The sequence below is a fragment of the Hylobates moloch genome, unplaced genomic scaffold, assembly GCF_009828535.3.
Source record: "Hylobates moloch isolate HMO894 unplaced genomic scaffold, HMol_V3 SCAFFOLD_20, whole genome shotgun sequence".
Taxonomy (NCBI): Eukaryota; Metazoa; Chordata; class Mammalia; order Primates; family Hylobatidae; genus Hylobates; species Hylobates moloch.
The window spans coordinates 54,082,468-54,096,413 of record NW_026652295.1 but is presented as its reverse complement, the minus strand read 5'-3'; the positions used below and the strand labels follow the sequence as shown (position 1 = coordinate 54,096,413).

The 13,946-nt window shown below is 37.9% G+C and overlaps 1 protein-coding gene across 23 annotated transcripts in view; it reads left to right on the top strand.

Annotated features, from left to right (window-relative positions):
• DST (dystonin) overlaps nt 1-9,727 on the top strand; it is a 495,141-nt gene extending 485,414 nt beyond the window's left edge. For 10 of the 23 annotated variants that reach the window (XM_032140288.2, XM_032140272.2, XM_032140287.2 and 7 more), the window contains 5 exons: nt 1,240-1,357; nt 3,681-3,880; nt 4,286-4,396; nt 7,470-7,593; nt 8,457-9,727. In XM_032140288.2, coding sequence (XP_031996179.1) covers nt 1,240-1,357; nt 3,681-3,880; nt 4,286-4,396; nt 7,470-7,593; nt 8,457-8,719 — 816 coding nt within the window. In that variant the 3' untranslated portion in view covers nt 8,720-9,727. Of the gene's footprint in view, nt 1-1,239; nt 1,358-2,688; nt 2,761-3,680; nt 3,881-4,285; nt 4,397-7,469; nt 7,594-8,456 lie in introns of all 23 variants that reach the window. The other 13 variants (XM_032140274.2, XM_032140269.2, XM_058432038.1 and 10 more) reach the window with 3 other exon arrangements.
• Nucleotides 9,728-13,946: the final 4,219 nt, after the last annotated feature.

The window sequence follows — 13,946 nt, the reverse complement described above, 5'->3', positions numbered from 1 at the left end:
TTTTAAAAGTTCGATGGAAAAACACACGAGTTCCTGCTGGTGCATTTTACATGCTTTCTAGGTCCTTCTGAGTTTTAGGATCCTGAGGGATTTGGTTGGTATTGTTTTTGGGTTTTCTTCTTGAAACTCAGTATTAAAACACTGAAAAGTAGCAGATTTTTTTCTACTTAGAGTTTTCTGTTTATCCATAATGAGCCCAAATAAGGTCACAACTGTATGTTACCTGCTTTACAAAGAAGCCATTTATGTTTAATTGACTGTTCATTTTGCTTTCTTGTCTGCTGGGATGACAACTGTGAAATTCAGTCTGGTAGTTTTTATGAGTTGGACATGAACCTATTAGAAATGATTTAAAGTATAAAATCATTTCTCACAGGCTTTCAAAACATAAACCTAGGATCAGAAACCTGGAATCTAGAAATTTATTCAGGACTTGCAGAATTTGTAGCATATCTACATTATTGGAGATCTCTTGAAAGGGCAAGAAAAAGATGATTGCCTGTTTGTATCAACAGTTATGGTACAGACAACTATGAGAGAAACCTTTTAGATTTGGCAGCTGTATCATTAATAATGTGTCATTTGGCTGTTCTAATATTACAGTAATCTAAAATGGCATATTAATCCAGCCTTTAACAAATTGGTTTACCAGATCATTAGGGATGCAGAAATTTTAGTTGACTGTGAAATTTGTATGAGTCATACTCATTTACTTTATTCTTCTTAAGTCAAAACTGCTCTTAGAGAAAACAAAATGAGTTTATAAGATTTCTCACAGAGTTCAGTGGAAAACAGTTTTACTGTAAGAGAGAGTTTAATGAAGAAGAATCAAAGCTTATTAAATTTTTCTTAGAATCATTTTATTTTGGATAAGCCCTGGGCAAGTGGGCCAGTGCTTACTTTCATGGCTATGTCTAATTCCTAGAAACATGTTAAAATTACTGCCTTACTAATATTGTTTCTGTCATAAGAAAGAAAAATAATTTTTAGACCAAAGCTTTGATAGTATACTTAATAACCTTTGTAATCTTTTTTTTTTCAAACTGTTTCCTTTGGGCTAAATCAGCATGCAGCCGTCTAACGCAAATCATTACAAACCCCCTTTTCTGAATTTTACTAATCGCTATGAACTAAGCAAGAAATTAAAGTCGGTTGCTTTAGCTACTGCAAATTGCACATCATCCTGTAGTTTAGAATTATTATTGACAACTAGAGGTTCTTTCTTTCTTCACTGAACAGTTTGGAGACTCCCAGCAATTGCGACTGGTCCGGATCTTGCGGAGTACTGTGATGGTTCGTGTTGGAGGTGGATGGATGGCACTTGATGAGTTCTTAGTGAAAAATGATCCTTGCAGGGGTAAGGAGATGCTTATCATGATAACATCATGAAAGTATTTCGATTTTATATTATATCCAGCACCAAAACATACTGGGCATAATTTTGGTCATTTATTCCAATAGTGAATGTTTCACATTGGTCTGTCAGCCTAAAGTTCCCAAAGAACCCGTGGCAGTCATGTAAACCATGTTCTTCTCATTTTTTTCTTTTTCTTTTTTTTTTTTTTTTTTTTTTTAACTTCTTCTGGATAAATATGGTGGGCGGGAAATACTAGAATCCATTTTCTTTAGGAGACTTTTACATCTATGATTTTCCAAACAATTATACCAACCAAGGAAAGGATTTTGTCTGTTATGACATAGCAAAGTAAGAGAAAAGAAAATTGAGGTGGTAAAGACTGAAAATACTGGACAATAAAAGTTTAAAGGTCAAAGTTTTTATGAAATGAAGGGCAGGTGAGGAAAGCCATAATTTAAAAATTTTTAAATAATAATCCAATGCTAACTTGACTCTTTGAAGTTGCAGATTAGAACATTAAAAATATAAACATATAATACTATAGCTCCCTACATATCTTCCAGCCCAAGTCCTAAGTTAGCTTTTAATTTTTCTGTTTTCAGGTCCTTCTGTCAATTTTTAAGTTCTTAACCAATTTGTGTTACACGTGGTCATTTGATTGCCATTTCTAATTAGGTACCAATTACTCAGTAGGCCCATTTTTCTTCCCCCCCAAGAAAAAAACAACAAAATCGTTATAATTTTCTTTTACCTGTGAGCTCACTGTAATCCTTTTTAGCAAACAACAAATGTTCACATCAGTGCTGTCTCCTTCAGCTACCAAGTGGGATCCTAGGTTTCTTCCTGTAGGGCCTCTTGGTTTTGGTGATGGTGTCACCATCTGGTACACATAGACATATCAGTCATCAGGCTTCTCTGCCAAGGCCACCATGGATTGTTATACAATCATGTGCAGTAGCCCTGCTCTCTCCTGGCCAAAGACACACCTGTGAGAGAAGTAAAACAAGAACAAAAGCTCCTGTTTGTTTTATATTTTGAAAATAATGTAGCCTAAGGTGAAATGCAACTCCGTTTATGAAGAAATCAGAATACATAGTGTTCTGTTGGGCTGCTTAGGAAGGTTAGCATGGCTGTGGCACAGTCTTCCAAATACATTTTTCTTATTGAGCCAATCCTTTGAGTGCTTCTTTTCCTGATGCAACTTTTCTTCTAAAATGTGTGCTAAAGGCCGGATCTGAGCACCCTTTGCATATTCAACTACTGTACTTTGTTTTCTTCTTCTGCTAACAGTATTCTTTAATGTGATTGGTATCCTGTGTCATTTTTTCTAGTTCATCATCATGGGAGTAAAATGTTACGTTCGGAATCAAACTCTTCAATTACTACTACTCAGCCTACTATAGGTTGGCAACCTCTCTCTTTGCCTCTCCCCTCTTTCCTTTTCTCTTTCCTACTTTTCCATTCTTGCTTCAGTCATTTGTTTTAAAATAACATGCTTCATCCATCGCGTATGGCTTAACTCATATCCAGCTGAGCTGGTGCTTCCAAATTTAAATTCTGAAAATTTGGTGACTTTGGTTGTGTTACAAATGCAGGTGTTATAAGTGATCAAACACATGCTAACACGTTGCTCACTGGGTTCTTGTGGAGTGTTCTCCGTGTGCATATGTGTTTGTATGAGTGCTGTATCACTGACTACCTCACAGATCCTTGGGTCTGGTGTTTGTTATTGCATGTTGGTAAAACAGTTTTTCAAGGCATAAAATAAAAATACTAGCTGCCTCATTTAAGTGAAAAATCCAGAAGTTTATATGTTGTCATCATGACTAACAAGCCATCACTCATTCTGTGTAATTATATTGTTTAATTTATCCCAATGTTGAAATACTGGCATTCTCTTTACCTCAATGGTACATGCAAAAGACACAGTCCCTGCCTTACTGGTCTGTCTTCTCAGTGTGATGAGAGGGTAATGAAACCATGTGGGCGTCTGTAGCTGGTGGATTAATGATATTTTAGCATGAGCTTTCCATTTTCATGCTGACACTTTCTTTAATAGTGGTTATTCTTGCTGGTGTCTAGTGTTAGAATAAGCACACTTTATTTTTTCCTCCCCAAACTCACCTGTATCCAAAAGGAATGCATTGTAAAGGAATGCATTTAACTTTTTGTTATGCTGAGTTGGAGTTGGCATGGCAAAAAGATGTTCTTGAAATTCTCAACGTGATCTCTGGTGCCAAGTGGCCATTCTTCCCATAAACGATTGAGCGCCTCTTCTTCTCCTTCTTTTCTTTGTGTGCATTGTTGTGTGTGTGTAACCCAGCCAAAGGAAGAACAAACATGGAACTGCGTGAGAAGTTCATTTTAGCAGACGGTGCCAGCCAGGGTATGGCTGCTTTCCGACCCCGAGGCCGAAGATCCCGGCCATCGTCACGAGGCGCTTCACCCAACAGGTCCACCTCTGTGTCCAGTCAGGCTGCGCAGGCGGCCTCCCCACAGGTCCCTGCCACCACCACACCCAAGGTAAGACTCAGGATGAAGACTTTTCCTCCGCCTTTGCAATCAGTGTCCCAAGTAGACTTTTGAATGTTCTATTTAGGGCCCTAGAATTTGTAGAACCAGCTATCTCCATTTGTGCACCTTCTCACACTATGGGAAATACAGGTTTTTTTTTTTTAATATATGCTTTTGCCTAGTGGCCCACATAGAGATGATCTATTTAGGGAGCCTTTGTGATCTTCCAGGTTGATTTTTCTTTTTAAAGCTTCATTCATTTTTTTGGTGTGTATGATTTGCCATTGGATCTTTCCACTTATTTTAAATTATTATTCTTACTGTGAAATGTGACTCTGCTATGAATATCTCTTTCTGTGGCTTTGTTTTTTTATCTGCTATCCTTTTCATTTGATTTGCCATTGTTCCATACAGATTCTCCATCCTTTAACACGCAATTATGGTAAACCATGGTTGACAAACAGCAAAATGTCAACTCCTTGTAAAGCAGCAGAGTGCTCAGACTTTCCCGTGCCATCTGCAGAGGTATTGTAAGGCCCCAGAGTCCAGTCTTAACATTCTCCTTTAACTGAAACTATCACCCACTAACATTGTTGCACCACTCCCTCAATATATGTACTTTGCTAACCCTATGGCTTTTTAGACACTTCCATAAAATAAGTATCAACCCAGCAGTTCTTGGAAGATGTGAGAGTAAGGGGTTAACAGAAAAGATAGTCTGCAGCTCTTTAAACAGTGTCGGTTTGACCCAGTCGCTCCTGCAGACTACCTCCTTTTTGTTCTCATTCACACTTAGTTCCACTGTTACCTCTTGGGAGAGTAACATATATAGATTATATCCAGACTTCAGTAAAATTTCTTTTAAAGCTACTAAATATACTAGATATAATATGGGCAAGAAGTGCAACACATTCCCTTCAAATGGGAGTAAAAGGCAGTATCATTTGCAAGAGAATCACTGAAAAGAATGTTTACTGAATGTTCACTGTGGGCATGGTCTTTCTGAATGTCTGTTCCATTTATACCTGCCCCAAAACTTCGGGCGGGTGTGACGTAAGCTCTCAGTATCAGTGCAGGGGGTCAGAGTGGGTAGGCTTAGGTATGCAGAAAGTTATCTGTCATTTTCAACAGGTAATAAATGTATGGGTTTTTTTAAGATTTTAATAACTAATTTAAGCATGCTCTAACTTTTTAATATGGCATGATATATGGGGAGAAGATATTTAGGTGATACAAAATTTGCCAAGATTAACTCATGTAGCAGGTCATTTACTTTCAATTGAAAATCAACTGTATATCTTTTTAAGAAATTTCACTGTGAAACAACAGACATAGGTACAAAATAATCAGATATTTTATTGGAATCCCAATAATTAGTGGGGAAAAATCCCTAAATACCTTTTCTTGAAATTGAAGAAAGTATTTCACCTTAATGATAAAAGACGTAACTTAAAGGCCAGGATCCTCAAATAAAAGTAATATAATAACTTTTGCCGGGCGCTCACGCCTGTAATCCCAACACTTTGGGAGGCCGAGGCAGGTGGATCACGAGGTCAGGAGATCGAGACCATCCTGGCTAACACAGTGAAACCCCGTCTCTACTAAAAATACAAAAAATTAGCCGGGCGAGGTGGCGGGCGCCTGTAGTCCCAGCTACTCAGGAGGCTGAGGCAGGAGAATGGCGTGAACCCCGGGGGCGGAGCCTGCAGTGAGCGGAGATCGCGCCACTGCACTCCAGCCTGGGCGACAGTGAGACTCCGTCTCAAAAAAAAAAAAAAAAAGTAATATGATAACTTTTAAAAGCCCTCTTATGCTTTTCAAAACACTTTCTTGTCTGTTACTTAATCCTCACATTAATAATAAGTGACAGGCAGAGAAAAAATGTGTTACCTTCATGACTCCACGGAAACCGCATTGCTGAGAAGTGGGAGAATTGGAACAGAAACAACACATTCTTTAGCGTTTCCTCATTTCTTCCTCTTCATTTTCCCAAGCCCCTCATTTCCACCCCTTCCCACCAAGTGGGTGATGTTAGTATTATATATTACCTCTAGAGATGTCTTGTCAATTATTATGGATCTATTGCAGCAAAAACTGAGAAAGATTCAAACAACCTCAAGGGGACATATTAACATTTGCTTTAAATATTGAAGGCTATGATGCTATGTTCAAAAATTTTTTTAAATGGAAACTCTGTCAAAGTCTAAGTAGTTATTTTGACTAGTGCAAAATGTGTTTCATTTCAAATAACCTGATGAAACAAAAAAACAACATGTTTCTATGGGAGGGACTGTGAAATAAAATCAAAACAATCAAGGCATTCTGAGAAGAATGATTTTGGTCTTCTGCAGTTATGAATTCTGCCACCTTGAGTGATATGTTTCATAATTTGTGGGTTCTCACTCCCTCGTGTTGTTGAGATTCTGTTTAAGTTAGGAATTTAGCTAGATCAGCATTGTCAGATCTTGGGCAAATCAAGTCCCTCCTCAGGCTCTGATTTTTCACATTTTCAAGGTTATGATTAGGTGAGTGTGAGGATTAATTGTGGTTATGTGTGTAAAAGTATTTTGAAAACTTGAACATTCTATGTATACAAATCACATATAGATACTACACTTAAGTGTATGTATAGTATACACATATGTAGATAAATGACTATTAATATTAATAAAAGTAACTCATGTATCAGCTGGTTATAACATTTTAAGCTAATAAAGGGAAAATCAGTTGTTTAAAAAATACATGTAATTTGTTTCAATGCATTTCCTCCAAATAGTTCTCTGGCTGTGTTTTCATTGAGGAATATTATATTACATTCCTTATGTTCCTCAAGATACTTGTTTATTTTTTTTAACTTTGGGAGAATTTTTTAAATGTTGCGATCTGGAAAAGGTGCAATGATTGTATAATAAAATCTCATAGTTCTGATTGTTTTAGACATTCTCTACAAACTCATATAAATGTTGTAAAAAAAAATTTCTCCAAATGTTGCCTATGTATTTTGTCTGTAAAGACTGTAGAAGTGATAGAGCCAGGAAGTGAAGTGATGTGGTAGCAAGTTATTTAAAAACCACTTTTTTCTTTTTGCAGTTGTTTATTTAAATGATGTCTGTATCCATTATTTATTTACTTATCATTCTGTCTCTGTCTCTGCCTAGCTCCATAAAAGCAATGGAGGCAGCAGAATATCCAGGCACAGCTTTTCTCTGCTCCATGCCCCCTGTACACATGCAGTCACCATCTTTTTAGCAATACACCATTAACTCTGTAGTATTCACTGACAGTCTGAAAGATACTAACATACTCACCATGTATTTCTCCTTGCCATCACTTTTGTGCTCAGTCTCCATTTTGTTTTCTCTTCAACCATGAATTCGTATTGTGTAGAAAGTTTCTTTGAATTCTGAGAGAGAATGAGAAATTAGAAGAGAAAATCAAGGGAGAACCCCATGCCTTATTTAATTGAAGAGTTTCTGCCCCTCCACCTCCTAAAGAGGAATAGCAGAGAGTTTCCACCCGTATGTAAAGAAGTGGTGTCAGTGGAATATCATGGTACAGGAGCAATATTTTGAAATGTCTTGTTGCTGGTTGAATACAGGGAACGCCAATACAAGGAAGCAAGCTTCGACTTCCAGGATATTTATCAGGGAAAGGCTTCCACTCTGGGGAGGACAGTGGCTTGATAACAACTGCAGCTGCCAGAGTCCGAACACAGTTTGCTGGTGAGTGTGGTGCCTTTCTTTTTTCAATGGCTTTTGCAGCATGGTCATCTGAGGATTAAAGTCCCTTTTCCTCCTCATTGGGGAAGAAATTACAAATTGACCCTGAGGTAGTCTTAAAATGATATGTAGCCCCAGTCCTCCAAAAGTTGGGGATAAAGTGAGTCATGGGTGCACGTGTCTAAAAGTGTCCAAGAAAGATGAAGGAATTACCGTACAACAGAAGAAAATATACAGTGGTATTCTACCCCTTCAAGCTGAAAGATTTTGGCTCTTCTACCAGCTCAGAGATTACACAGGGCCCTGCTTTGGGGTGGTTGGAAAAACCCAGCCACACTGAGCCTCACGCCGGTACAGCTCACATTGCTTCGCAAAACAGTGAACCTACTAATCTCTGGGTTCTGAGCTCAGCAAGCAAGAAGCCCCTTTAAAGTTTCCAATCTCATCTGTTGAATTCCTACATTCTTGGAGTTACCTATTCTTGGGCAAGACTTAAACCTGCCTTGTTTGTTCTATGTTTGCATCACACGCATCCCTGGATGCATAATTGAAACTTTAGAAAGCAGAATCTTACAGGATAGATATATGCCTTATGTCTGTTTGCAATAAATGGAATCCTGTTGTAAGTAGGGGAAGCCGAAACTTACCTTTTAGATAGAAATCTAGCCTTTTCTATATTATGTCTATTTAGAGTAAGCCTGCATACCCTTGTGTAATAGGGAAAGGCTGTGAATCCACAAGTGTTTTCTGAGTGCCTACTACACACCAGGAAAAAAAGTTAAGATTAAAGGTGGCATCAGGTTTCAAAAATTGGTTGCAGATGGACCCAATAATAAGGGTGAGCTGTCTCTACCTTCTTTCCTCAGATTCCAAGAAGACTCCCAGCCGACCAGGAAGTCGAGCCGGAAGCAAAGCTGGCAGCAGGGCCAGCAGCCGCCGAGGCAGTGATGCATCAGACTTTGACATTTCAGAAATCCAGTCTGTGTGCTCAGATGTGGAAACTGTCCCCCAGACACACAGACCTACACCCCGAGCAGGTTCTCGGCCATCCACAGCGAAGCCTTCAAAAATCCCCACGCCCCAGAGGAAATCACCTGCCAGCAAATTGGACAAGTCCTCAAAGAGATAGTGCAATTGGTTCTACCAAGGCCCTTCCTTGAGCATTTATTATTTAAGTTTGAACGATGTAAAATATGGTGTAGAAATTCTTGTGAAATATTGCAAGAGGCGAGTTTAAAATTCTGCAGATGGCCTTATTTGTGTATTTGTCTTTTTATTTTATCTGTATAATTTTTTTGTCAGATTTTCTGGGGTTAAAGTCACATCATATGTGAGGAGGAAAAGTTTAACATGAACTAACATTTCTGCACTGTAACGTGCAGGGCACACACTAAACTCAGTTACTGTACCTACAGGTAAGTCTACATCCTCTCTGACAGCCACGGCACTACATCAATCCCTGACGTTAGGGATACCTCATGACATTTTCCTGTTTTTATGGAAACTCTGAGAAGCTGAATGATATGTGCAGGGGATATTTTTTGAGATGATTTAAATGTAAACCAAAAGATGGAAGACAGAAAGACAAACACACCCACACACAGTCTTTGCAGTATCTGACAGAGAACTCACAGGAAGTTACTTCAAGCACTTGCCAGCACTATGATATTCAAGTACCTTGCAGCATTTCTGTGCCATTGCTTTCAGTGAGGCCAGAGGCATCCTGGATATTAGACCTATTATACTGTAAGAATATAAGTATAAAGTGCATTCATATACATGTGAGGTTTTCTTTTGCTTGAGTGGACAGTAGCACCTGTATCATTGAACTCATTTTGTATCAGAGCAATTTTGCTTGCAGAAAGCTATGAAATAAAACACGTCCCTTAACTGCGTTGCTATGGAATTAATTTTTTTTCCCCAGGGAAAATTAGTGTATTTTTTTATGAGCAATATCAATTTGGAGTGACCAAAAGATACTTAAAAATGGGTTTATTTTGATTTCTCATCTGAAATAATCATGTTCTGGTATTATATCTATCTATATTTAATAAATATATACATTTTAATTTATTATGTATACTCACATACTATAGAAAGATATTAGTATGCATTTAATAAAACATATTCACTTGAATATATGGAATACCTGATTATTTAAAGTGAACTTCTTCTATTATTTGTTTTAAATAAAGGTTATATGTATGATATATGTTTACTAAGAAACAAATAGGGTAAATTTGGGGGACATCAAAAACAGGGAGTTTTAATAATGTTAACCACTCATTCAACAAATATTTCTAATAAGTATTAGCCATGCACCAGCCATTGTAAGTGACATGAGACTATAAGGTTCCTGCCCTCCCCTCTTCGAGAGGGAATCAGTTAATAAATCACTAAAAAGCAAGGGATGTGTGGCAGGATTACAGATTTAATTAAGGTAATATAGTAATATTCTTCTGGCCTGTGTACATTTAAAAGTCAAATTGTAAAATTTTCCTAAATATGAAAATAGTATCAGATATCCTCAGAAGGATGGCAGATTGTTACTTTAGGCATAAGGGTCCCAACGTTCTGCATAACTTTATGAATTTGCTTTAGCAAGTGTCATTGATGATGTTCAGATTCAAGGGAACAGTATTACGTTTTTCCTTCTTGGCCTTTTTAGTGGAGGCCAACACTGAAGAGCCTGGAGTTTCTACTGGCATGAATTAGGTGCCATTTTTAAGCAATAGTAATCCCTTCTTTGTCCAGGCTTGGGTCTCATGTGGGAGGCCTTGATGGAAAGGGTAATTCTAACCTATGAGATCACATGCTATTTAGTTCATGCATTTGATTATTGACATGTCATCTTAGAAGGCAATTGAAATTGTTTTTATTCCTTTAGTGCTTTGCATATGATCACATTTCCACTTCAAAGACAAATTTAAGGCAATGATTTTTATCTCAGTCTGTTTCTATGCTACCCCTCTGAAAGAGCTAGGGATTTTTCTTTTTAAGTAGTAAAATAAGCTTTTTGAAAAAGATAAGTGGTTTAAAATAAGAGAAGTCTTAAGGAACTGCTCCCAGTTGTCAGTATTTGCCCCAGGTGAGCTTTTCAAACTTTGACGTGATGCCTGCTCATTTCTTTCCTCTTGTGCTAATAGTCCTAGAGCCTCAGGCTGACTTCTGTATTGTCCCGTAAGTTTCAGTTAATGTAACAGAAACCTCTTCCCCACCCTACACACATTCCTTCTCTTTTCTTTTTCTCTTTCTCTTTTTTTCGTTTTTTTTTTCTTTAAAAAACAGAACACTAGAGTGAATCTCAACTCTAAAAATCTTAATTGGAAAAATTGGATCTTAAGCATTAGGGAAGTTGAATCGTGGACTTTTTTTGTTTTAAAAATCAAAAAAAAAAAAAAATCAAAGCTCCTAATTCTCATGTACTGCTACCTTCTTTGGAAATAGTGGACTGTCCTCTTTGACATCCGTGCAGAAGTAGATGGGCCTGGCCACTTCTCGGATATAGGTGGGAGAGTTTGGGAAGTGCCCCCATGGCTGTCCAGGATTGACCTGTAGAATGAAAAGGAGGGGGAGGAGAAGAAAGGATCTTGTTTCCTTTTTTGGATCATTTTAATACTTACTTTCCGTATTTGTAGTAAGGGAAATTGTAATGAGATACAGTTATCTATTACTTTTTGACAAGGTGCTTTGAAATGTGTGTTTTTATTGTTAAATGGTGATCTGATACCACCAAACAGTACATTTGCCATGCCTGCTTCTCTGTGTATGTCTGATGCCACTGCCACTGGGGTCCCATAAACAAGGCAAAGACACTTGAGCTTTGTCTTTTAGTGTAATACTTCAGTAACTAAGGTCCTTTCAGTCATGTTGGGGATTGACTTGTCAGTTACCAAAATCTGCTTGGAAGTCAGTAGAGTCAAGGACAAGGTGTTTGGGCAGGAAATAGTTTGTATGACCATTTGAAATATCTGACTTCACCTACCAAACTCTGCAACTTTGGTTGATTTTATGTAACAACGTCTATGTAGATGTTGAGTGTCTAGCTAGGGTGAAGTATAACAAAAATAGGTTTCTTTTTTTCTTGCTACTACTTCTCATGTGCTAAGTTAAGAATATATGTAAAGCAAAGTGTGTTAAGGGAATAATAGTTTACCCACATTTTTATCATACTTCATTATTGCAAATTAAAAGACTTCAACAGAGAAGAAAATAAAATAGAGGTTAAGAAGTTTTCAACAGTTTCCCCCAAATAAAAATAAAACATTCTTTTAGAATGTTACTAATCTTAAAGTACAGTTATTTTTGCCCCAGCACAAAGACTGGGAAATGTAGTTCCCACAGCCTTAGACTCCAATTTCTATGCCAATGGCCTCTAGACTTCTTGGTTGGCATCTTCTTATCAGTTAAAAGTTTTTTTGTGCAAACACCTCCAATATATGTATATTAATTTATTCCAAGATATTATTTGCACAGATTTTATCATTAGCTAATTTCTCAGGGCTCACTCTAATCTTAAAATTTATCCTAACAACATTGATGTACATCCTTAGTTCAAATAGTCTTGATAATTATTTTCGCCAAGTTTTTGCCAAATCAGATGAGACTCTTTCTGGTTTAACTCCTGGTGTGGCTGAGTTTTGCCAAATCAAATGAAATTCTCTCTGGTTTAACTCCTGATATTTAACTCCTTTGTTCTAGGAGAAGCATTGTCTCTGCCATTTTTCTTATTGCTTGTTTGTTTCTTGCATTATAAGCATCTTAAATCCACGGTTCTGTTGCAGGGATCTGTTTAAGCCTTTTTTTTTTTGTGAAGATTATTTAATTCAGAAGAGTTAATAAAAATCTGTACATTCACCCAACTTGACATAAATAAACTTCAGTTTGCTGCATGCTAAAAGCAAACCAAAGAGTGTGGGAACTGTTGGGACTTCCACTCTGCCCTTCGGTCACCTAAGCTACAGGTCCTGAGAAGATGCAAACGATGTGGATGTCACTGGAGAGATGGTAGCAGTGTCAGTCTGTAGTAAATGTTAGTAAAGGTAATTTCCTCCTCCTCTAAGATGAAATGTAAATATAAATAGACATTTTCTTCCAACATTCTATGAAGTTACTTTACATAATCTAATTTTAGGGATCATTGTTCTATACTATTTTCTTCTTTCTACCTCTTCTCAACCATCTTCTTCTAGAGAATGGAAGTATGCTGTAAAGTTTCTTCCTTTCTCTTTTGATGCTAGTTTTGCAAGGGCATGCACCCCTGTGCTAGCGGTTATATCCCTGATAGCCGGTTCTCTGAAAATTCCAGTTGAGGGAGGCTGAGGGGACATACTAACATTCTTGAAGCCTCAGTTCTAGTTCCAGCCCTTGTTACCTCTCCCTTGTATTACTACAGCGACCATCTATTGATTTCCTCATTTTCAATGTCTTCTCCTCTAGACATCAGGTTGGAGGAACTGGTCTTATGGGGAAGGACATGCCTTTTGATATGAAGGACTGGAAGAAACGGACATTGAAATGGGATAAGAGACATTGAGGGAGTTACCCTGCACTCTTTCTTTATCTCAGTAAATTGGAAGGCAGGTTTTTGACTTGACCAGAGAAGGTTAGAGGTAGCCAAGGCCCTGGACTGATAGTTACCCTGATCTCCAGTGTACAGCATGGTTTAGGGAGAGAGGTGACAGAAAGTTCATTGATCTACAGTTGGTTTCTTCAGTCAGGCTCAACAGGTAGAGCAATGGAAGGAAGCAGGGGCTCTAGGATGGGCTTCTACCTCAGAAGCAGGTTTTAGGGTACCCAGAGGAAAGGATTTGGGAGAAAGGCACACCGTGGGTGAATATCTGGGTCAGAGTGGTAGAAAGCTAGAACACTATGCATGCACACACAACAGTGTGTATATGACCAAGAGTGACTTATATTTGGGGCATTATCTGAAATTTGCAAGAATGTGAACTTCGGGAGCCTCAGCGTTTTTTTAAATATTAGTCTTAGCTGTTCCAAGTCTTCATTGATTTTTATTGTGCTTATAGCAGAATCTCTATGGAGAAAGCAATAATAGTCCCTAGAGTGAGGGAGAGAGTAGAAGAGCCTGCCTTTCAGCTGCAGTTGGCTGTGCTTCAAAGCCCCAAGTAGGCTTAGCGGTATGTGTGTGTGTAGCTCTGGCTTTTCAAGGAGGCAGAAGTATAGTGTTTTGGTATGCACTTTCAGAAATGTCTCTGGGCATGAGTTAAAAATGAATTAACATAAAGACTGCACTTCTGAAAGGAGGGCCAACCAGGAAGAGAAATGTACATAGCCATGTTTTTAATTATCCAGTGTAGGAAAGTTTGTTTCAAAAATAACCAGCCAATGGACAT